At 58.7% G+C, this 25,295-nt stretch overlaps 1 protein-coding gene across 1 annotated transcript; it reads right to left on the reverse strand.

The window, feature by feature from the left end:
* Positions 1 to 10,529: 10,529 nt before the first annotated feature.
* On the reverse strand, positions 10,530 to 25,027 carry VOLCADRAFT_93366 (uncharacterized protein; the record flags this gene model as incomplete). Its single annotated transcript, XM_002952662.1, has 12 exons — positions 10,530 to 17,483; positions 18,090 to 19,268; positions 19,468 to 19,629; positions 19,974 to 20,642; positions 21,001 to 21,087; positions 21,616 to 21,707; positions 22,162 to 22,408; positions 22,750 to 23,049; positions 23,398 to 23,448; positions 23,641 to 23,997; positions 24,250 to 24,356; positions 24,775 to 25,027. 12 exons carry the CDS (start codon positions 25,025 to 25,027, stop codon positions 10,530 to 10,532), a joined length of 10,458 nt encoding a protein of 3,485 aa, XP_002952708.1.
* Positions 25,028 to 25,295: the final 268 nt, after the last annotated feature.

A 25,295-nucleotide genomic window follows, 5' to 3' on the forward strand; every position in this document is an offset into this window, starting at 1 on the left:
ATCTCGGCCCCCTCTGAATCTGCCTGGAAGCTACTGGCGGAAGGAGAAAGCCTCTCGGAGTACAGCGTAAGCGCCTCGGCGTGCTGCTGCACACGCACAGCTGCTCAGCACGTGCTTGTACTCGCTGCATATGGTCGGAGTGGCCTTGTGCTTCTGCCTTGCGAAGACTTCGCAACACAGTATCTAGATGCTGTTAGGATACAATAACAACAGACTACCTGCGGCAAGTTTTGATGTCTGCAGCAGTAGTGGTAGTCGTACCCCCTATGTCGTATGTGGTAGTCGTACCCCCTAACACGTGCTCATTGTCACGACATGTTAGCGTCACGTTCATTTTATCGTCTTACTTGGCCACCACGCTTCACCCTTGCTTCCCCCAGGTGTTGACGGGCGACGTTGTTCGTGTGAACTACAAGAACTCGAGCAACAATAGTAGTGCCAGCGGCAGCCGGCGTTTCCTGCTTAATCCCTCGCCCGAGATCGAATCCATTGACGTCGTCACCGAGGCACAGGGCCACGAGATTTACACGGGTACCCAGATCCGGGTCAAGAGCATGATCTACATCATCTCTACGTGCGGATGGGCCCCCTCGGCCACCGTTGAGGTGAGTCAATACGTATGAGCCGGCCGAGGTGTAGAATCCTGACGGGATCTACATCCACCGTTCTGTTCTTTTCTGAAGAGTCGTGATATGTGTATGTGTGTTACATGGTCGTGGGTGCGTTCCCCGTACCTGCAAACCGCCGTTGGAGTACACCCTGAAGTCGGATGGGGTGAATGGATTAGGATGCCCCTCTAGCAGGGGAGAGCAGGAAATTGCCTCGGGAAGGAGGCCACTGGTGAAGCTTAACCACCCTGTAACAACATCAACACACACAACACACACACAACACACACACAACACACACACAACACACACACAACACACACAACACACACAACACACACAACACACACAACACACACACAACACACAGAGAGACACACACAGACACACACACAACACACTCACTACACACACACTACACACACACTACACACACACACAACACACACAACACAGACAGTTCCACGCAATCAAAAATGGGTTCTTCACCCGGGGCCTGTGTTGTGCCGACATAAATCCTGTGTGTATTTTATTTTTTTACCAGTTCAATCTGCCCATTGTCGTGCTTGTAAACCGTATTCTGTAGTGGCTGTACATAGTACGGCACACATGTCGTCAATCGATACACGCTAAGGCGCTTCGCCAGCATTTATAGCGGCCATTTCAGAGGCCAGCTGCTACATCTCACTACAGTTTCCTATCTATGATTTTGCCGTCTACAGCACCGTAATTTGCGCATGCATGGTGGGCCCGGGTCGGAGTCCGATCACGTCTATTCAACCTGAGTCTGCATTCATTGTTCGTCCCTAACGCCATGCATTATCAGGAGGCCTATGTACCTGGCATCGCTTGCATCATATGTACCCAGCTACGTCTTTATCTGCCGCTCTGCACTGTTGTCTTCCCGGGGTGCCCCGCCCACCCGCCCCGTTTCCTTTTTCCCGCATCCTCACTCTCTCCTCCTTTCCTGCGCCCAACCTCCCTTTACAGCAATTAAAAGGGACGTTGTTTAACAACCCCCTGAATATATCTGGGTACTACAACACGTGCAGCTACGGCAAGGTGGTGTTCGACCCCTCCGAAAACGTCGTGTTTGGGCCCGTAGAGGTGGGTAAGCAAACCGTTTGCATGCCTCATAGATTCAGCCACTTGGCATCATGTAGACTGCAGATGACGGAAACAGTTTGGTGGTTATAAGAGCAGAGCTGCCGATGACTACTGGCACTTTGTATGCTGGGCGGCAGGGGAGATAGATGGACAGCAGTGTACACACACCAACACATCTCACATCCCGCTGTCTTCCTTTTTTCGGGCTCGATTCCTGTTTTTTATTTTATTTTTCCGTATGTTGATGCACGAGTCAGATTCCTTGCAAGGGCGACGTGGTTAACGGTATCCCCAAGTACGACGCCTCAGTCGCTTGTGGCGATGCGGAGCAGTTCGCCTGGCGGCAGTACTCAGAGGCCGCAGCGCGAGCGGTGAGTGAAGTACCCTCTCAGTCCAGTTTCCTAGAGGGTCTTCCATTCTTGCGTGGGTAGCAGTATATCCCCAAAGGAAGGCCACGTTGCCCCATGTTGCCTGATTTCTTGTCGATAATCCCCCAAGTTTAGTTTAGGAAGGTTATGCAATGGAAGCACCAGATACGCCAAGAAGAGACAGCAAGGTCAACTGCCAGCTGCGAGATTGGGGACGTAAAATCGAACGTTGGGTATGTCCATGCATGCCACATCATGTCCATGGATGCCACAAAAGCACATCAGCGGTATCCTTACCAGCTCTGGGGTATTACTAATCAGGTCGCCGTAAATACCTGTGTCCAAAATCAATTTGTTGTTCTATCATCTAGACGAACAAAAACTCGCTCCAATTTTATAAATCCTCTGTATGGGAATTGCAAATCGCCCCGTTTTGAACTGCCCCGTTATTTCCTTCCCCTCAGGCGGGCTACGGATCGTTCCTCGACACCACCGCGCACCGCCGCATCGTGCACATCCTTCCCAAGGAGGTGAGTATTACAACAGAGTATCATTCAAGCATTTCGGCGGCCGTGTAAGAGAAAGATAAAAAAGATGAGACCTGATCGCTCTCTTCCCTCGCAGCCGAAATTTCCATCAAGTAAGGTAGCACTGACTCGACACATTGGGCACTCCAGCTCGTGCTATCGCTGCCCCTGCTGCAGGTCCTGTGCCCCTGGTCGGGCTTGGCTTCCGTGGGCTGCAGCGGGCTCGCTTGCACCGTGTTCATAAAAGGGGGGTACGCTCAGGACCTGACGGTCAACATGCACGAGCTGGGACACACGCAGGGCCTTAGCCACGCAGGCCGGGGCCTGAACAAGGTGGGTGAGCAGGTAGTCTCAGCGGGCTTGGGGCGACTGAGCTCCCCGAAATCGATGGAATACCCGGTACCGATCAGCAATGATTGTGAGCCTGCATCTGAGCGACACCAGGCCGCACTGTTGACTGCTTTACACTGCTGATATATCTGTGGGCGTGTACGGAACACCTCCTCCCGTACCTGCAGTACGGCGACTACTCCGACGTCATGGGCACGGCGCCCTCGGAGGGCTACCTGTGCATGAATGTGGGCAACCAGTATCGAATTGGCTGGAACAAGCCACTTGCGACGTTGCTCCCCGATAACACCACGAACACGCCGGGGAACACGGGCGTTGCGGGTCGGTGGGTCCTGCCGGCCACCGCTGCCACCGATACCAACGCGCTCTACCTGCGTTACAAATCCAATGCCACCGCCTTTCCCAACATATTTGTCAGCTTCCGCTCCCGCACCTCGCGCTACGACAATGCGCTTCCGTCAAGCATGAATAACAAGGTACGTGTATGCGGTAGCGACTTGGGGGCCGCGATGTACTTGAATGGACTTCGAATACCCATTAGAGGGGGACATTTGCCGCCTGTGTCCACGTGCTGAAGCGTAGTACTTAGAAATAATCGATGTACGATGGGTCTCCTCACCCAGCTAGCCAAGTTCCTCTCCAGAGACTTTAAAGCCATATAGGTTGAGGAGAGAGGTAACGCATGTTTTCAAGAATGGCCGCACATAGTCATGCTCCAGAAATTCAGATCGCCCGCCAGGGAGGTTAGGTGGTTAAGCTACATCTTTCCGCTAATGATGTATCTTCATTTGTATTCGTAAGGCTTGTAGTGTACTTATTTTTTTCCATATAAATACACCACAATAAGCAATAATACATTTGGTCTACTTATGCTTTGGCGTTATCAACGCGCGCGATCAGCACGACGTCGGTTGGCACCCCGTCTTCCTTAGTTCCTACGCCATGCCAATTGCTGTCCTACTGGTTAAGGCCAATTCCACAACACCATCTGCAAGCGTGGTATTGCTCCTCTCCTCTTTCTGTGATGGATCTAGAGAGGCACCAGTGGGCGGATCCACGCGATGTGGCTTTCGCCCTCGCACACCTCAGCTTTCCTCCATGCCTGCAGGTCTTCGTGCACAACTTCAACGGCACGGCTACTGTACGTGATTACAATCGCACGCTGCTGGTAGCCGTGATGGCCGCAGGCGACGTATACACCAGCCCCTTCCTGGACCAGATGTAAGCCCGGCGCCTCATTCTGTTCTTCCTGACTCTACCTACTGACCAACCCATCAGTTTGCACATATGTCTGATTGATAGATACTTCCCACGGTTGGGGCACTAGGGGCTGTGAAAGTCACGGTAAACTCACAACCTCCCAACCTCCCTAGCTACGCCCGCCCGCTCCAGCACACGCCCATGCCAGTTTTCAAGCAGAGGCATCCTCTGGACTTTGAGCTTGCCGTTCCAGATCTTTCTCACCTAACCCGGCTGCCACCTTGACCCCGCCTCCATGCCAGCCGCGCTACCATACCATGCACCAATACCACACGTACCCAGCTACCCCCTGCCTAAGTGCTCATCCCATTTACGTAAAACTGCATGCCAACCCGCAGCGGCTTCGACAACTCTGGACTCGGTGTTAAGATCTGCGTGCTCAATATTATTGCCGGTGTGAGCGCAACCGTGGAGGTTTGCCGATTAACAGAAAAGGTGGAAACTAGCTGCTTTGATGGCGACGACAACGACTGTAAGTTGGGAGTTTGGCCCTCGGCCTGCTTACGGCTATATCTCGGTCGTATATCTCGGAAGTGTCTGGGAAGGAAACCACCCGTTGGCATTAGTTATCGTACGAATCTTGGGATCGAGCTCCTTACCCGGCTGAAAAGGGTTTTGTTTTTCCTCACTGCATGGTTCGGTCGATTCGGTTTCAGAAGGCTTGCTGCATTAAAGATTCGCGGGGGGTCCATATACCCCAAAATGCATATTTCACCTGCAATCGCGTTCTCATGCGATTACTGTCCATGTTTTAACCCACCAGGTAATGGACTCACGGACGAGCTGGACCCGGCTTGTTCGAGAGTGCCACCGCCACCTGCCCCTCCAGAGCTTCCAATGACCCCGCCGCCAACTCCTCCACCTCCGTCACCGCCACCTCCGTCACCGCCACCTCCGTCACCGCCACCACCTGCACCGCCACCTCCGTCACCGCCACCTCCGTCACCGCCACCTCCGTCACCGCCACCACCTGCACCAAGCCTACCGGTAAGCCCGCGCCCTAGGAAATTTTTTCCGCCGCCCCCTAGCCCGCGTCCTCCGCGGCCACCACCTCCCCCAAGGCCGCCGCCCAAGCCGCCGTCGCCGCCCCGGTCGCCTCCATCTCCTCGTGTACCGCCGCCATCTGTACGAAACTGATGCTTCTGATCCCTTCGTGAGCTATCCATCTTGGACAAGCTAAAAGCTTTGTTATTTTTCTCATTATTCATTCTTCTCTTGAGCAGCAAACCCAGGCCTTCCGGACATTTCAGTGGCATTGCCCCCCTCGTCAAAGTGCTGATGGTTTCCCGCTGGGTGGCCACGATACCCACGGAGCCGCGAACTGCCCCGTTCCTGTATGCACAGCGACACCCCGTACAGCGAGTCAATTCTTTTATTCTTCTTCTTTAGGGCATGTATATTAGGGCGTCTTCTTGTCTATGATCTATGATCTACATGTTGCTTTGTGCGTGCATGATTTGCTAGTTGGGCTCAATTACTGGTGGTGGATGAGCATCTAAGCCGTGGTTATGGTAGGTAGGGGCACCTCGCTCCGCAGGCAACACTCCTCGCCCGTGCGCAGGTGTATTAAATGCGCAATTGCATGGGCACACCTACGTACACCACGTAGGATATATTATACGATTTATACGTGTATTCTAGCTACACAAGACTAACACGGCGTGTATGTTATGCTGCAGCAGGCGCCCCCTCAAAACAATACGTACAGCCTATGCCACGCTAAGATACCATCATGTCTGATGTGGTGTTGGTGGTTTTCTAATGTTGCACTCGCTCATGGGAAGCCTGCCTGCCCTGGATTTATGATGATGACTTTGTGCGTTATAATAATGCCTGATGTGATACATGAGTCAATGAGACACAGCAAGGTGTACGAGATTATATATACTCTCTCCACGGGAAGAGATGGAACCATTAATCAGATACGTAGGCCCGATCAGCATAAGTCGTAGTGTCTCATGCACGCACTGCCAGTATGTCGTGGATTTGGGGGCTATTGCGGATGCAGTGGGGAAGTGCAGGTTGAGGCCACCGCCAAGTAAGCTACGTAGCAGGTACACGACTGGCAAGGCTGTGGTCGCCGGGCCGGTCGGGAATATCCACATATATTATACAAGGGGGCGTTTTGCAGGCTGGCTTACAATGGATGGTGTTCCATTCTTGGGTAATTCCCACATGCATGTGTGGCGCGATGATTGCCTAAGATTTTGTGGGTGTGGGTGTTTTCTGAGGTGACATGAGCCCAGCCAGTCAGTAAAATGTTCTATTGTCTATGGATAGACACGGTCGTCGCATAATAGGTAGGACCAAAAGAAATAGAATATGTATATAGATTGATTGTATAGAATGGCCTAAAGATCGTGCCATGGTATAATAACAGATAGCCCTGAAAATAGATGGTCCAAATTGACGACCAAACGTTTTACAGGCAACTCTGCAGTGAGACCATTTGTGGAGTTGAGAAGTCATGCAGGCGGTCGTCCATCGAGTCAGGGTGCGGGAGGGCGGGCTGTTGAAAAGTGACCGATAATCATATAACAGTGTAGTGTTAATTCACTGGTTTTATTTCCAATAAATAGATCTCGGGAGGCTTCGGCGCTCTGCAGGTTGTGAGCCTCGACAACGCTGGGTGTTGCGCCGAAAGGTCACCGGTTTGATCTCCGCTGGCAATAGATTAGAGTATGGGAAGCTGAGATGAGGCATAAGCGGATGCCCTGGGCTGGAGAGTGTCCCCCATGAGATGTTTGAACATTCAAATACCGATGATGGTGACACCAGTGATAGGACCTCGGGGGTTTGGGCGCTTTGCTGTATTTAAAACGGACCTACGTACCACCCGTCAGCAGCTTTATTCGGCTACATGGTTGCCTGGAGTTTCCTGCTAGGGACTTATTCCGATCTGTGCGATTCGGTGCGCAAGATCTTTTTTTCTGATAAGGCATGATACAATATCGCATCTTGCTGATGCAATGCCATCAGCTCACGAGTTTTTCTGTGATCAGTAAGGTGGAAACGTGGAGCAGATGGTGTACGACGTAGTGGCCTTGGCGGCAGCACAGTACCGCAGGCTAACGGTGGTGGCATAGATGGATGACAGAGGCAGTTTCTTCATGAGGGTGGAACCTGTGGGTCAGGTCCTCCGCCGGCAGAAACCGAGCAGTATATCGGCCAGGCGATCTCTCATCTCTAAGAACGATATAATATCTTTGCTTCCCGGGTAGTAGTAGAAGGTAGTAGGAGGTATTACAGCGAGCCCCAGACCCCAAGGGAGTATCCCAGGGTGGTAGGGGGGCCATCGAGGGCCACGACAGACCGCGGTGCTCCCCCCCCCCGATGGAGTTCAGAAATGTTGGAGTCCCGGCACCCGGCGCTGTGGCTTGCAGGAGGCGACTTGTATGTGCTTGGTCGGTTCTGTCTGATACCATGGAGGAGCAGAAGCTGGGTGGTGGGTAACTCCCCCCCCGTGGTAATCTGTATCCTGACGTCGCTCGTGGGCAATGACTTGGGTCTCCCCGTACAAATGCGGAACAGGGAAGAATCTCCGGTTGCGTGGTGCTGTCGTGTTCGAGCTGTGGTACGGGGTTCGGATGGGAAAAGTACCTCTTAGGGTCATTCATGGCCTATACAGTGTGTGTTTGGGTGTGGACAGCAGCAGCGGTGATCCGGCCGGTGGTCCATTGTATTGTCATTCATAATCACCAAGAGTTAATGGATCGCTCATGAAAAGGAAGGTAACACAAACATCAGAACTGTGCGTGCCCCAGCCAACATGATCCATGCATTCAGTTCGGACTTCAACTCTGCGCTTCGCTCCGCTATAGCTGCTGCTATACGGTCATATATACAATATACACTCGTCATTGGCCCATGTTCACTGCTGCAGATGATGGCACAGGGGTCCACCGGGGGCGATACACACGGCTTGTAAACATGAACCGCTATCTGGACCCGTTACATCTTTCAACAAGGCCTTATGCAATAACCCCTTTGCGCTGTCAAGTTAGGGCATCAGTCACAACTCATGTGTTGTACTGGCACAACACGTGAAACCCATGACGAACACATCTGGGGCGGTTTTAGGGGTTTAGTGCGAGATCCCATGAAACCCTTTCTTAACTCCCCACACAAGTGTGCAGATACGTACGTACGTACATACATACATACATACATACATACATACATACATACATACATACATACATACATACACGCAGAGGGAACTAACCCCTCAGGCCGAACTCTTAAGTACAGTGCGATGTGCTGGGAGAGTGATGTCATGCGTGTTATCAGCGATGAAGCAGTGCTGCCAAAGCTCGCAATCAAAGTCTATATTTCCAAGGAGTGGCATGGTAGCCCACTGCCTATGCCTATACCTTGCTTGCTCGGTGTGAAACATCACACTTCAGTTAACGCTGGCGATGTCAGCAGAAGCCACACAACCTGGCACCGCAAGAGTGATGACGCAGTTTACACATTTCTTCCCCTTCTTCCTCCTCCTCCTCCTCCTCCTCATCATCATCATCATCATCATCATCATTACCGTCACGCTCATGATGCGCCAGCAGTACGTCAGTCATAATGTGCTGTACACTTGCAGCAGATGATCTTCGTCCCAAAACGACTGGGGCGCACCAGGAGGAGTTTAGCAGCCGTCAGTCAAGCGTGCACGGGCAGAGCGAGCTGAACACCAAGTGTCAAATACCCTATTCAGCTCCTCACAGTTAATCCTTCTACACGGTAGACACCAACCCCGGGAACAAGAAAGGCCCCCATACCTCCACCCAACCCCCAACAGCGTGTTGTCCGTCCGCACATTCACCACTATAGTCCTTCCACCAAGTAAACCGGTTTCTTGTTACATGCAACACAAAGTAAAAGATATAAGGGGTGCAAGGGTCCTCACCCTTGGAATCCCTGGAAAGTTATGAGAAGTAATGTAGCCGACCGCCGTAGTGACACCACCAGGTGTTCAGCCGTTGCCACTGCTAAAGTTCGCGGAATCATTTCGCAATAGTTGTAGCAGGGTTGAACAACACTTATGTTACTGCCGTGGTGTTCCTGTAAACCGCTGCAAAAGGGACCTCTCCTTCCGCAAAAGCCAAGAGCAGACGATTGTGTCGGAGCAAGTTGTGGTCGTCAAAGGTTTTGTATTATTTTCGCATAACCCCCTTTGGTTAAGGGTGCATGCATGCATGCATGTGCTTGTATATTGCCACGTATTTTGTGGAGTGATTTCTGATGTGATCGCGACAGAGAAGTAATTTCTATCGCCACCAGACCCAAATCATGCAGAGCAAACGCCAGACTGGGTACCCTTCCTTTCCCCTTAATCACATCACATCACCTTCGCCACCAAGAAATTTGGTCGTGTTGTAGAGTACATGAACTGTACTCTCTGTGCATACATATACATATGCACACATGGCCTCCGCTCCTTCCGCCAAACGGCATAGGTGGACCTCACCAACAAGGCGATAGGTCACCGAAAGATCCACATCTCATCAGTCGAGGTAACAAGACGAAAAGAACGCACGCAGCGCAGGAAGATGTGCGCATTTCTGATGGCCGCAAAGGTGGTTTTGGGGGTTTAGTGTCTGCGTTGACAATTGCCGCTCGCTCCATACACCTCATTTCATATCCGGTAAGCGTTTAGTACTTATGGAAGCGGCCTAAAGACGTAAAAGATCAGGAGGTAATTGCGTTGCAGTCCCACCCTTCATGTGGCGCGCGTGATGTCCAAATAGAAACGTTTAACTCGAATTAAAAAGCCAAATGGACAAACATCTTCGAGACGACACGAAACCCAAAACGTTTGTAGACTGCTGCACAGGTGACACGCACACACACACAAACGTATACATATACTACAGGCACGTACATGCGGAGGTTTCTCCAGTACCGTTATATGAGACACGTCGCTGCTTCAAACCCAGCGCGAACAACGGGAACAGGGGAAACCAAGCCGCATCATTTGCCAGGGAGGATGGCTCGTTTCGTCGCGTTGTGTATCGTACAGTGTCGCAATATTGTAAATGTACTCTTTGTTGTATTAAATCCCAAACACAACAAAAACATCCATGCTCTCGGCCCTCAGCTGCGTTCTGCCGCTCACCTTAAACCGGAATGTCTCGCCATGACCAGTTGTAGCCCCAAACTATTTCCCATGCGATAAGAGGGCAATCAACACAGGCACCCCAGCAGTATCGTTGTATAAGGTCAGCACGTCCACGCCCGCCCACACGCCTACACGCCAGTCCTGACGCTTGCCTGCCCTGTGTTGAGCCCCACCCAACCTCGCTGTCACGCTCTCACATCATTTGCATCATTCGCTCCATCAGCACCTTGCCGCGCGCCTCCACCGCCTCCATGGTCCAGGGAGGGCCCCCCAATAGTGCCGAAATGCACCTCCACGTGGACGCCCCCTCACCCAGTCTGAAGATCTCCCGCATCACCAACTGATCCTGCTCCTTAGTCCAGGAGGGGCCCGCCGCCGCTGGTGCTGCCGCCGCTGCCGGTTTCGGCGGCGCCGGCGGCTGCCGAGCCTGAACCTGCTCTTTTGGCTGAGCTGCTGACTTGCCCTCGCCATTTTTGACAACCCCGCCCGTCGCCACCGCCGCTGCCGCAGCGGCTGTGGCGGCGGCGCCAGAAGGTTTTACAGCGGCGATGACGGAGACGTGCCCGCCGGGAGATTCCGGCCGTGGAGATGGTGACTCCGGCAGCCCGCAATCTTCCCCCTCGGATGCCCCCTCGTCATCAGCCTCTTCCGCATCCCCGGCTCTATCCACCTCATGGTCGTCGTCTTCAGCTGCAGCCGAGCCGTACTTCCTACCGCCATCATTACCGCGGCCGTCCCCGTCTCCTTCCCGTCTATTTCTCTCATCATCACCATCATCATCCTCATCCTCCCTGAACGGCGACTGCTCGGCCTCCGCTGCCCGCAGCGGCACCACCTCTTCACCATCGTCCACGGGCCGCAATCGGCCCTGCGGCGTCGGCTGCAGCACAGACGGCGACGGCAACATTAGCGGATCGACCGCCGCCACTGGAACCCTCCGAGCCACCTTGCTGAAGCATGTGACGTGGCCGGGCGTGTCCGCAGCGGCACCGCTGCCGCCACCGCCAGCAGCGGCGCCGCCTGCCGTCTGCACACCCCGCCAATACGGCACCGCGGCACCGCCTCGCAAGCAGCTGCTGCCCTGCCGGTCCACTTCCACACCCGGGGCCGAGAAATCGGGGTGCCCGGGGTCATGGTCGTTGGACGCCCAGTGGGAAATGGAGGGCCCTAGCGTCCCTGTAGGTGCACCCACGACATGTCGACGGGCTTGCCACATGTCCCCCCGACCGACAGTCTTGGCAGCAGTCGCGACAAGCGCCGGCGGCAGCGGCGTCAGGGACAGCGGCGCGGCGACAGCCACAGCTGTGTGCATATCCGGGATCGCGAAAGCGCCTGCGGGTGCGACTATCGCCGGGGTATACTGCGCCGCTGCCGCCGCGGCCGCCGCTACGTCGGCGCCAGGCGACGGCTGCATGGGTGTAGGCATAGGCGTGGCGGCGGCGGCCGCTGTCGCGTCGGCAAGCCGCGGCATGTCAAAACCTGTGCCCGGTGTCGCACAGCGAGGCGTATCAGCGGGACTGAGGACGTTCCGGAAGAGGCTGCCGCCAGCACGGGCTTGACCGTGTGCCGGCGTCTGCAGAGCCAGCGGCAGGGGCGGCACCGCAGCAAGCTGCTGGACAGCGGCGATTTCAGAAGGCTGGGACTGGCTGCGGCTGTTGGAGCTGTCGTCAACGGTGTAAGCCGCAGCAGTGGCAACGGCGGCGGTAGCGGCAGTGACGTCGTCACCGTGGGGCACAGGTGGCGGCCGTGCTTTGCGGTCGGGGTAAGCAGGCAGCTGCAGGGGTTGCAGTGCAGCTATAGCTGCTGCTATACCTGGCGGCGCCGCTGCCGCTGCCGTCGCCAGTGCTGCAGACCGCAGCAGCTTCGGCGCCGCTGGCATCGTCGGACTAGCGATCGGCAACGGCTTTGCTACCGTATGCCCAAACAACCGTACAGTTTCGGACGGGAGGGCTCTCGAGTCCGGGAGCGGCGACTGACCGAGGGGCGACGGCACATTGCTGTGCCGGGGGAACGGCGGCGGCAATGGCGGCGGCAGCAGGCCACCACACGCTGTCGCCACTTCCCCGCCTGCGTGTTTCCCCGCAGTGGAGTAACGCGCACAGGCCGCATCCTGCTGCTGCTGCTGCTGCCGTTGGTCATGCTCCTGGGGGAGATGCCCGCAGGACGCCGGCGGTGGGGACATCAGCACGCCCGCTGCAGCCTCACTGTCCAGGGGGAGCTGCCGCACCTCCACCTCCGCCGTGGCCGGGCAGAAGACCCGGCCACTTGCAAGTGGTCGCGCCGCAGTTCCTACATCCACGGGCGGACTTGGCGGCAGCGGCGGCGGCGGCGGCGGCGCTAGCGGCTCCGTCGCCTCCAGTTCCAAAACCGCTGGCTCTGCATGGCGAGTCCCCGCTAAGACCGCCGCTGTTTTAGCCGCGATGGATCCGACAGCAGCTGCAGCTCCTGCTGCCAGTGCTTCAGACGATGGCGGAGGCGGCGGAGAGCCGGTGGCATCTAATTGTACGGGTGGGGAGTCCTTCCCGCCACCGCCAGAGATGTGCACCTCTTCCATAGCCACAGCAGCACCCGTTTCAACCGACGGCGGGCCGTCGTCCATATCATGGCCGTCGCGAATGTGAGCTTCTGCAGCAGCGTCAGCAGCACCAGCAGCGGCTGTATCACCGCGGCAGCTGGTCAGCTCCCGGCCTGGCTCCCGGCTCCGCTCTGGCTCCACCTCAGCAGTTGTCCTGGCTGCAGTCGTTACCGGCGGCGGCGCCGCCGGCGTGGCGTCAGCGTCCTTATCCCGCAGCCCAGCACTACCGGGTGGAAACATATGCAGGTGGAAAGCCGTCAGGGAATAGTCTGCCGAGAGGTAGGATGGTAGCGGCAGCGGCGCCGCCGCCGTTGCCGCGTTGGAGTTCGCGGCTGCGGGGCTGCATGCTGCCATGAAGCGCGACCAAGGATCCATGGGGGTACCATCGGCAGCAAGTGCCGACGCCGACGCGGCCAGCGGCCCGTTTGGCACCTCCCCCCGGCCGTCGCCGTCGCCTGCGGCTGTGGATCCCGCTACCACGCGCATCGCTGGGCCTCGGCTGGTGGTTCCGCAGGCGGAGGCAACTTGTAGGGCTTGCCACGGGTCCGTCGAGGCACTGAATAGCGGCAAGAATCCCAAGGATCCCAGCGTGCAGACACTAGGTGCGAAAGGCGTAAGCTGCAGCAGCTGGCTGTGCGGCGGGGAGGTGAAGCCCGCCGGCGGCGGCGCCGCTGCCACCGCTGCGCTGCCGGAGGCGGCAAGGGCGTTGGCCGCCACTGCCGCGGCCACCGCCGCTGGGCTAGGATGTTGGCTTGAGACCATGCCGGCTCCGGCGGCAGGCTGGAACAACGCCGTGGGACGGCTGGTGGGGGAGCAGACGTTCGCCGCCGCGGCTAGGCTCCGGCTGCTGATGCACGGCAACAGGGTGGCGAGATCTAAAGAGTCTCCCCCGAACAAAAGGGAGTGAAGGCTCAGACCCCCACAGGACACCTCGCTGACAGCATGCGCGCTGGACGGTGTGGTGAGCATGGGCACCGGCGGCTGCGGTGACGACGTCAGCGGCGCTACCGCCGCGAGCTGATGAACAGCCCCGTCTGTGGCGGCGGCGGTGGCAGCGTGGGCGTCCGGTAACGCACGGACTGGAGGAGGAGACGATGTAGCAGCGGCGGTTGCGTGAGCGATCGTGCCGTTCAGTGCAGCGGAGTGGGGCTTCCGAACGGAAGGGGCCGGTGCGGGGCAAGAACCGGCAGCTGCTGCGGCGGCTGCGGCCGCTGCGGCGGCTGAAGCCCTTGTGAGGCGCTGGGCGCCAGCAGTGCCCCTTCGTGCGGGTGCTTTCGGCGGCTTGGCCGCGGCCACCGGCACCATCGATGAACGCGGTCCCGCTGCGGCCGCCTCGGTTGCAGTACCAGCCATCGCGGCCTTTCCAGCCACATGACCTCCTGGGCCACTCGGGGGAACAGCGGCTGAAAGCTGACACTGCAGCTGTGGCGGCTTGGTAGGGCCGGAGGACACGCCAGCTGCAGCGCATGAGCCGTCCCACGGTGCCGTGCTAAGAACATTCAACACACCATCCTCGGAGGCCGTGACAATGGGGCTGTTGGTGTTAGTGCTAGCATTAGCGTTGGAGTCAACCACTGCTAAGGGCTCGCCGTGCGTAATGTACGGCCCGGCTTGGCGGGCCCTATCTTTGCTATCCCTGGTATCCTTGTCGGCTGGGGGCGGCTTCGAACCGGCACCGGAGCGGCTGCGCTTCAGGCCACTAAGCCTGGAAGCGGGCTGCACAGGACCAGGCCCCAACCCTGGCCCCTGACCTTGCCGCTGACCGCCATCTCGGCTGCTGCCAACGTCGTCCACTGCCGCTGCAGCCACCGGTGCAACGGTGGTCGGTGCCTCAACCACGGTATCCTCGATGAGCGTGGCAGCATCGGCGTCGGTGGCCGCGCCGCTGGAGCCCGTACAGCCGCTAGTCTGTCCCGGCCGTACACGTTTGGTGCTGGCGCCAGAGGTCGTCGCTGTCCCCCCGGAACGCCGCTTGCTGCCGCCGCTGCTACCTGTCCCTATTGAGTGCTGCTGCTGCTGCTGCTGCTCCGGTTGCCGCGATCCGCAATCGGGTGGCTGGGCGGCGAACCCTCTCGCGACCAAGGCTGCGGCGGCAGCAGCAGCCGTTGCGGCAGCGGCCCGGGTCCCAGGGGAGGAGGTGGGTTTCACGGGGCTGGCTGCGACACTGTTCGCCGCTGATCCCCAGGCACCCCGCATCTCGCCGCTTGCAGCCGCGACACCGCCTTCTTCTAGCCCTAGCCGCCGGGTCCGCTGCGCGCGCCCAGGCGTCTTGCCGCCACAACGCCCCCCCTCTTCCAAATCCAACCGAAGTCGTTTCCGCGCGCGGGCCAGTCCTTCTGCCGCCGCATCTGCTTCGTCATCATCCTCCCCCGTCGCCGTCGATACCTCATGCAAGCCCTGCCCCTCACCGCCGCGGCGCTGCCCAGCATCGCCGCCGCTGCCACCTCCTTCATCAGCGAACAGTGGGGGCCGCGGGCGGTAACCAGCCGTCGCGGCGCCAGCCCTAGCCCCGCGGCCTTCCCGGTGGTCGTTCTGCGCGGTGCCTTCAAACGGGCTTGGAGCTGTGTCCAGTGTCGCCACCGCATCTCGCCTGGCGGCGTCCTCTGCCGCAAAGAAAGCCGCGCAGATGCGGCTGCGCCGCTTCGCCTTCGGATCCGACGACGGTGTCACGTCCACGCCGCCGCGCAACGCCGCAAGCCGCTGCACCGGTGGCGGCATTGCCGCCGCTGGTCCACCATGGCCCCATACCCGGATGGGCACCGGCGGGCCGCCCGCAACAAACGGACTGACAGGGCTACTAGGGCTAAAGGGAACCTGCTGCTGCTGCTGCTTCGGGGGCGGCGGTGGCGGCAGCCGCAGCTGCGGCTGCGGCTGCGGCGGCACCGCACCGGCAGTGCCGTCCTGCTGGCGACACCGGGAAGGAAGGAAATCCTCCCTAGGAGTTCCTAGGCCTCTGTCCTCTACGTCGTGTTCGCCAGCGCCCGCACCAGCGTTAACGACCCCGTCAGCGTCCACATCACCGGTCGTCTTTGTCCGTGGCTCCTCCGGCATGCCGCGGGCTACCTGCCCGCCCCCACCGCTACCCTGCTGCATGTGGCTGTGATACTTGTGCTTGGAATAGTCATGGTTGTGGTTATTAAGGTGGCGGTATTGGTCGTGTGAGCGAAGATTACCGCCGTTGCCGCCGTCACTGGTGACGGGTCTTTGCGGGCCTGCCACTGCACTTCTCGTGGGCGTGCTGTCGCCCTCAGCGTCACCTTGCAGCAGCGCCGACACGCCGAGGCCGCTGCCCAGCAGTAATGACACGGTATGGCCGCGGGAAAAGCAGGCGGACTGGAACCCGCCCGGGGGCGAAACACATGTGGCTGGCGTGGCAGCACCGGACTTGGGCCCACCATAGCTTAGGAGCTCTGAGATACCGCCAATCGTGAAGTTCTCGGAGAGGCTCGGCAGCTCGTGGTGTTGCTGGTGTTGCTGGTGCTGATGTTGGTGTTGTTGGTGGGTGTGCGGAACAGCGTCATGGTGACGATGGTGATGGTCGCGGTGCAGGGAGGCGGGGTTTAGCGCGTGCGTCCTTGGGGAGGCCTCGGAACGTTGATGCTGGTCCTGATCCTGCTGACTGCCTGGATGCTGCGGGTTCCTCTGAAGGTTTGGAAGCTGGTGCTCTTCAGTGTGCCGGCTTGGGGGTGGAATTTGCGGTGTTGTGAAATCCAGTGGCGGGTGTATTCCCAAGTCCCTCGGCACAGCAGGCAGGCGGGGGTCCGTCGGCCCGCACCCATGCGCCGCGTCGTCCGCTGCCGCTGACCCTGCGGCACCCACGCTTGCTGCCGGCGCACCACCTGCGACAGTCATCGTGTAGCGCGACAGCGGGTCGCCCGCCAGCCCGCTGTATACCGCCTGTGGCCACGGTGCCGGCATCGCCGCCCCCGGCGGCACACCTTCCGGTACTCTGACCCCGAGGTCAGCGGCACCGCCCAATCTTGGCGCCGCAGCCGCTGGTGGCGGCGGCCGCGCCATGCCAGTTTGGCCAGCGGGGAGCAGCGCAGCGGTGCAGTCGCCGCTGTTCCCTTGAACCGTGGGACCTGGCGGCGATTGGGGTGACGGTGGCGTCCAGTTCATTGCCTCATCTGGCTCTCCGTCGTGCTGATGCTCAGGCCAGCAGGTCGGCACATTCATCGGCGCCGGGCGAACCTCGCTACCGCCCGCCGGCGGCACGCCGGCGAACATCACCGTAGCTTCTTGATGCCGCACGCCGTACATACCGGCATCACTGCCGCCGCCAACAACAACAACTCCATCGGCGGCAGTGGCCATGCCGGACGGCCGCCCGTCTGCGGCCACGGGTTGCGGTACTGATGGAGGTCCTGTCGCTGCGGGGTTTGCCGTCGCAGTGGATGTGCCTAGAACGCTGGTGGCTGCGGTGACCAGCTGGGTCGTGGACGCTTGGCCCAGCGTTAGCAGCAACGAGAGGTTTTGCGGTGCTACGACAGCCTGCGCGGCCAACGGCACGGGCAGCGTCACACCGCCGGATGCAGCCGCCAGGGGCACAAGTTGGGGTGCGGTCAGGGGGACCTGTGCGCAGGCAGGCGAAGAGGGGAACAGGGAACATGCCACGGCATCATCTCGTGCATTTCCCTCCGCAGCCATTTCGCCATTCGAAAGGGTTCTGGGTATCGCCTTCTTAGCCATTCTTAGCCGTGAAATGCCGAGAACATCACCAATGTCGGTCAGGACCGACCTCGGGTGGCGGGGGGAGGGGGAATGTATCACATGGGAAGATGTCAAGGCAAAGCAGGCGGCGGCACGGCCCCTGGAAAGGTGCCCTGGAAAGGGCTGCACACAGGACGAGAGCTAAGGCGCACGACCTCACTGCAGAAGCAGCAGCGGCCAGGCAACAAAAGTAATCATATACGCAAACCGCGGGTGGCGTGCCTTTTCATACTTAGCTCCTTCAGCCGATATCAGAGCCAACGAGCAACATGAACAGAGCAACATGAACAGCAAAACAGGCCATCGACGGCGAAAAACAGTTGCCACCGTGCAAGCGCACGCTACCAACTGTTTCAATGTAACCCCCAAACAGTTACCAAAACCCGACGGTAAAGCTCAACCAAGTTAACCGCCTTGCTTGCATCTTCGGGGATATGATAGTCCGGCTTGCCCCGTGAGCCTACCCACCTGTTGCTGGGGCACCAATGCTCCCAAAGCGGTGGCCTGGTTCGCAGCCCTGCTGGCCTGTAGCAGCTGCGCCGCCATCGCCAGCAGCGACGGCATCCCCGTGTCCCAACCACCGTTACCATCACCGCCAGCTCCTACGGTGCCAGACTGCCCGCTTAGTAGCCCTCCAAGGCCACCCAAGTCGCCATTCGTCGCTGCGGCAGCGATGCCAGCAGCTGATGCCGTCACTCCTGTTGCCGGAGCCCCGACTGCCAAACCGGAAGGACTGGCTGCTTGCTGCGCAGCAAGTTGAAGAGCTGCGATGGCGGCCGGGGCGGTGGAAGGTTGCTGTAGCTGCGCGGCCAGCAGCCGTGCCGCAGCCGCCGCCGGCCCCGTGACACCCCCAGGCTTTTGTAACTGGGACATCAGCTGTAACGCCACGGCAAGCGGCACCTGCGGCGGTGCCGGCTGCGGCAGCGGCTTCCGTGCCGGCGCCGGATTTTGCGGCCGCAGGCGCTGATGGGCCTGCATTATGTGCGCCGCCGCCACGGCGGGTGGTAGGCCTACAATGCGGGCGGCCTGCACCATGGCCGCCAATTCTGGAGCCATGGGTGGCGCTGTCGTAATGGGCGGCGCGCCGAGCGCCGCGGCGACGGCTGCGGCAGCTGCCGCAGCCGTGTTGGCTCCGGCACCACTCAAGCCCGTGGCTGGCAGTGTTGCAGCTGCAGGCTGCAACGTGGGCTTCGGCGCTGCCGGGACGGCTGTCCCTGCCATCTGCCCCCCTCCCACGCCCGCAACCACCGCCGCGACAGCGTCACTTCCTAAAGCCGGTGCGTTGGGCACTTTCGGGTGTGCTGTCGGTGCCGTAGTTTTGGACTTGCGCGCAGCCGCCGCGGCTGCCGCGGCCGCGGCGGCAGCCGGCACGGGTGCGCAAACCAGCCCTACTGCTCGCGCCTGCAGCGCGTCTGCCCGACCCTCCTCCAACATTTCTTCCGGCTTGTGTCTCCGCGCGTTGAGGTTCTTGTAGCGATTGCCGATCTGACTGGCACTACGGGTAATCAGCAAGTTCCTTGCAATCAGACGCCAGTTCGTGCCGTACCGAGTCATGCCGTACATCATAAGCTCGTCCTCCGCAGTCGTCCAATACGACAGTGGTACTGGGGGGCTAGGGTTGTACATCAGCGCAGTCACGAGGTGTCCCTGTGGCCGATAAGAACCGCCCAATGGTGTTCAGGTTTTGCATAGGTGGGCACGTAAGCGGCAGCGAGCCAGCCAGCCAATCCGGCTATGCGCTAAGGACAAAGCCTCAGAAACCTCGGACGCTTTAAAGCCAGAAAACGTAAATATGAAACGTCATGTCTATCCTGGCAGAGACGGGAGATGAACCGGTAAATTTTACCTGCAGGCAATTTAGCGCAGGCCGCGCCCATTCCAGTACGACGGACAGCGGATCGTCCATGCGACGTCGCCGGCTCTTGCGCTTGCTTTTGGCAATGACCTGAAGCTCGCGCTGCTGCTGCAAGGCGCTGTACTGCATCGCCGGCAATACATGCAGGATGTCCTACGCCCAAGCAACAAATGCGAGCAAAATGACTTGCAGCAGGTTGGCACGTGTCTTGCGGAATATGGATAGCTACTCACTCGCCAAGCTTACCGGGGATCGCCTGGCCTGGCCGACAAAGCCATGAGAACAGAACCTACACCTGGCCATGCATCCGCGCTACAGATTATCGGTGTCCCCTTCATTACGTCCAGTGTTTCTTTGGACGCCAAAACCATCCAAGTCCTTCTTGGGCTCCCTAGATACACCTACTCACCCACGCCACCTGAGCAAGTCAGCTTCGCATCCATCGGGCAACGCCTTGGCTCGCGTGTGAATCACTCGCAACCCCACCCATGCCTCACCTGCACCTGGGGAAACCTGCGCAACGGCACCACATCTAATACAGACCAGACGCCGCCGTCTGGACCCGGGCACCAAGCCGGTCGGAACGTGAGAATAGCGGTGCTCAGCGCGGCCGTCTTCGCGGCCGCCGCGGCCTTCTGCGCGTTCATAACACCCGCGCCCGCACTGCCTGCACCGCAGTCATTGTCCCATTCGTACGACGCCGCCGCCGCGCTGACCTCGTCCTGTGAGATTTCTGAGTGCCCCAGCAAGGATGTGGCCGCGACAGCGGCAGCCGTCGTGACTGGTGCTCCAGCTGCCGCTGAAGGCACTACGCCAACGGGCAGCTTTTGCTGCTGTTGCAGCAGCAGCACTTGGCTAGTCTGGCCGCAGCTGCGGCCGCCGCCACCTCCGCCCGAAGAGTCCGTCGCAGCGGCGGCGGCGGCGGCGGCAGCAGGGCCGCTACTGCTGCCACCCTCCGCGGTCACGGAGACTGTCGTCCTGTCGGCGAATGCGCCGCCGCTGAAAACCAGCCCAGTGGAAGCGACTGGCGCGGGGCCATCCGGCGGCGGGGGTTGCGGCGGTGGGCGCAGCAGGTCTTCAGGCGTGTAGGATGCGAGGCCCAGGGCCTTACGCGTGGTGATCTGCGTGTCCCGACAGAACATCAGCTGCTCCAACATGGCCTCAGCCTGCGTGTGGGGGCCAGTGGAGGCATCAGGCTAGAAAAAAAACGAAATCCCGGACGGTATACGGACCAGTTTGGCGGGGTACTTGATGAGGACGTCTATTGCTGAGGACAGCGCGCATGCCAACACTGCAATTGTCCCCACGACGCCCTGCCCTTCCCTGTCCTCCCGCGGCCTGTCCTGTTCTATAACAACTAGGATTTTTCATCGTAGTGGCCCGGGGAATGAGGCAGCTTCCGGGACCTGCTTGGAGATACGGAGACTCAAGGCCAAGACGAGTAGGGAAGCACAGGCGGGGAAATGTGTGACGGCTGCATTCGGACCGAATCCTCCAGACTCACACATGTCCCGTACCCCCTACCTTAGCCGCCAAGTCTTGCGCTTCGCTGTCTGCATCGCCAAAAAACAATGCATACGTCTGCACCAGCATCTGCGTGTGGCAGTGCACCTGCAGAAAGAATGGTGCGAAAGGATTTGCACGGACGGCACAAGCAGATGGGATATGGCGGAAAGAAGTTGAAATTTTGATGAACGAGAGTTTCAGACGGACGGCACACGACTTCGAATACCAGGTAAGCCGGAGGTCCCGAGATCCCCACTAGCAGACGCAATACCGTACAGCACCGGGCATTAGCAGGGAGAACGTTTCAGGCGGAGTCGGGTGAGCCACAACAATGAGCGAAACCCTTCAACATGGACACAAGGACGACAGTCCATTCCCCCTTATCGGACGCTTCTGCAATCCCGCGAACAAACGCACAAGACGCAATCTGGTCGCGGCAACGTCAACCTGACGAGGACAACCCAGCTTCGGTTAAGCTGAGGACTGCATAAATTGCACCACCACCATCACCACCAACAACAACAGCAACACCAACAACCGCGAAGGGGCGATACGTTGGAGCTGATGCCACTTTTTCACTCCCGCGAATCAGCATACCCTACACGACATGAAAAGCTACAGACAGAAGTGTACCTGCGCGTGCAGTATCGACAGCTGCTCTGCCGTCATTTCCGGAAGGCTCATTGGCTCCCCAATGTCACTCGTGGCGGCCGCAGCTTCGCCGCCTGCAAGGGCGACCGGCAGAGGCCGTATAAGGGCCGACAGACTCGGTGAGTTGCATTAGAGCTCTCTACCGTGATCGAACATTGCAGCGCCGCTTTCAAGGCGATTCAGTGCCGAAGTCTGTAGCGTGACAGCCCTCTGGGACGTGTGATACCCACAGCAACATGAGCGATCTTAGTGCAGTAACACACGGGTTACTGCTGGGGGACCGGCCAGTACGCCACCCATCCACCCATCCAAGCGCGTGGAAGTGTGCACACTTGCAAAGTGGGCCCCAGAACCCGGCAAAGAACCTGACCGTTTCGCGGCTCCGAACCTGGAACTAATGCAGGCTTGGAAAAGCCAGGCGTGCAACGCACAACCCACCAACGCAACCCCGGACAACCACCATTCCAAGGCTTTACACACAAAGCACACAAGCGCCAAATGCGGAGCTGCTGAGTGGACAGCGCGCACCTTTAGCATTTCCACGTCTGGATTTTGCGCGTGTCCGGCGTGCGGGGCTGTCCAGGGTGGTTGGGCCCCCAGGGCCACCCGCGCTACCGCCATCCTCACGATCCGGCGATTTCAGCAGCTTCAGCCAGGCCCGGTCGTCATCTTCGTCTTTGCTGGCTCCGTCAGGGTCAAGGTCAAGGTCCGCAGCAAAGTCTGGATCCTCGTCCGAGCTGTCCTCGGGCAGGGAGGCCGTGTCGTTAAACAGGGCCTGCGGGGGGAAGAGGGAATGCAATGCCAACACGCGAAAAGGATAGGAATCCAGCTGTCGATGTCCAAAGCGACTCGACTGGCCCCGAGTTCCGAGGATGGTAATCGAGATTAACCCGAGAAGGCCCCACGAACAGTGCAGTGAGGCGGGGCAGGCGCCGAATGCGGCAGCATATCCTTCCGGAGCTCATGAATGGCACTTCTTGCCCGCAAGCACACAATGCATACACGCACGCACGCAGGCAGGCAGGCAAACTGGCAGGACCGTCCCGGCGGAGACACACAAAAACACACGCTTACAGCGGGCCCGCACATGGGCTCGGGTAAGCAGACAGCGCTTACCTGCAAGAATTTGCCATACTCTTCGTCGTCCTCCGCCAGCTCAATCTCCTCCAGGTCTACGTGTTGCGGCAGCTGCTGTTCCAGCTCCGCGAGATCCACATCCCGCAAAGACATGTGCGCCCTGGTGCGGCGGCATATGCCGCCTGATGGCGGGCAGAGCTCCACCGGTTGGCTCCGCTCCTGGGCAGCGGCTTGGCCGTGACCCGGGCCCGGTGGCATACGGTCCTGGTGATCCTGCTGATGGTGGTTTACATGCACGCTGGTGCCTGCTGGTCCATGAGTGTTACCTTCCAAGGATGCCTGCTGGGTCGCGCAGAGATAAACAGGATGGAGCCGCCATGCCATCAGAGCGCAGGCAGTGTATGCGACAAACCATAAGTGGGTTCGCAAACACGCTTTGGCAACTCCAGGGAGAATTGACCTGGCACACTCAGGCGGCATGTAGGTACTAATCCCCTAAGGCCTAGATTGTGACTGCAGGGCGTAGGGCCGGACGTCCGCGATGGGCCCACACTCTTAAGCCGTGTTTTGCTCGCACTCCAGTCTCTCCCGGGCTCTCCTCAAAGCCCATTGAGTCCCGCATGCGCTGTAAACAAAAGGCGGCGCACGAGTGTCCAGGCAAGGGGCCCAGAAATGAGCATATCTTACCTGCCCGTTCAACGGACCCAGCTGTTGATGTGACGGCAAATCCTCTTGCTGCTGGTCCCCGGGAACAGAGCCGTTGTGATAACAATAAGGTGCCTCATGACCATTGTTGCTGTTGTTGTGCTGCTGTAATTGCTGTTGTTGCGGACCACCTGGATGCGGTGGCAAAGGCGTAAATATTCCAGCCGGACAGCCTGCCAGCAGCTGCGGGCCTCCACAATTAGTCTGCTGGCGAGGATGCCGCACCGGCGTAGATGCTACCGCGGCGCCCAGGGCCTCCCAAGCCGGCACGTCCCCAACGCTGGAAACTCCGTGTTGTACATGCTGTTGCAGTCCTTGCTGTGTAGAGGAAACCTGGGCCCCACGCCTAGGCTTCTGGGCCGTCCCATGTAGGAGCGTTGCGCCGCTACAGCCACCGTCGTCTGCGGCATCCCGCGCCCCTCCCGCGTCGTGCACAACTGTCTGCTCAGCACGGCGGCCGGCTGCCCCTCGTGCCAGCCGTCCCAGCTTCGGCGTGCTGTCCACGGCGTGTTCACCCATACCCTCTGCCGCCGGCTGCTGACATTTTTGCAAGTTGGCTGGTGCTGCGTCCGCGCCGGCCTCCTACATTTCACCATCCGCGAAGCAATGACGCGAAACGCCTTGACGAAACAGGCCAAACGCGTTATATTGCATCATATATGCCGTGCCAGGCATGTCGGCAGGCAGGCATACGAACGGTAGCAGTAAAAGTACCGCGGGTAATATCCGGTAGACAACAATTGCTACACTGCCTATGTAGATTCTATTAGGACATCGGATGCAGAATCATCTTTTTTTGAGCACCGCGGGAGTATGTGCACCAGTAGCTCCTACCTCGTCCTCATCCTCAGCGTCACTCTCCACGCACTCGCTGTCACTGAGCACTTCTTCTTCGAGGCTGCCTAACAAATCATCCGCGATGTCGAGCAGGTGCAAAGTGTCTGGGGCAAAGGGCACGTTGGGCCCCGTGGAGGGGAACCACGGATGGCCGGCACGGAGGCACATTAACGACGTGGACATGCACAGAAATGCACATGATACGCCAAACTGGCTGTGGACGCATGCCCGCAGAGGGATGCACACGATTGAAATAGGGGCGCCAGCAGCAGGTGAACCAAATTATGCTAAACATAAGAGAGTTAATGACACAGGGGGCAACCCGCGCACGGAGCACCGGGGCCCCCGACCAAGCGTAACCAACCCTTCCACAACTGTATGCGTATACCCATCAAAGAAAGTTTGACCGGAGCCCTTCTTGGCTACTCTTCGGCTTTCACTGAAACGGGATGTGACAAGACGCGCGTCTGCCCGCTGCTGCCCACCCCTCGGACGTAAGGGCAGGAGATCAGCAAACGGCACCTGGTTCCTGTGCACTTTGACCGGCAGAGGAAGCAACAGTGCGAATCCTCTCGTGACTTTTCGCGGAGAGTAGCCCAAAGTTGGCCGCCATACCTTCCTCCTGCGGAAGTGCTTCCTGCTCATAGCCCTCATCTGATTCGGTGTCATCGGTTTCTGAGTCGCTGTCAACCTGATACTCGTCGTCGTCATCGTCACCGTCAACGTCCAGCGGGAGTAAGGACGTCGCCAGGGGCTCTAGCTCCTGGTGCTCCATAACTGGAGCTTAAATGTAGATTCATGTGCTATGTTGGTACACCACGAAGTCGCAAACATACACAAAGCGACCAGGGAAGCACTTTTGTGAAAGGACGACACATAGCTGGATGTATGCCGGTTGCTTGCAAATTGTAACGTAAACTCAGTTTACTGTGCTGGGCTGGTTTGGGTTGCTTTGGGATTTCCCATGCAGCAGTATTTGCAAGTTCCTATGTTCAAAAGGCCGACAGATACCTACTGCAACATGGAAGTCCCCAGACATTTAC

Source organism: Volvox carteri, assembly GCF_000143455.1.
Source record: "Volvox carteri f. nagariensis unplaced genomic scaffold VOLCAscaffold_31, whole genome shotgun sequence".
Taxonomy (NCBI): domain Eukaryota; kingdom Viridiplantae; phylum Chlorophyta; class Chlorophyceae; order Chlamydomonadales; family Volvocaceae; genus Volvox; species Volvox carteri.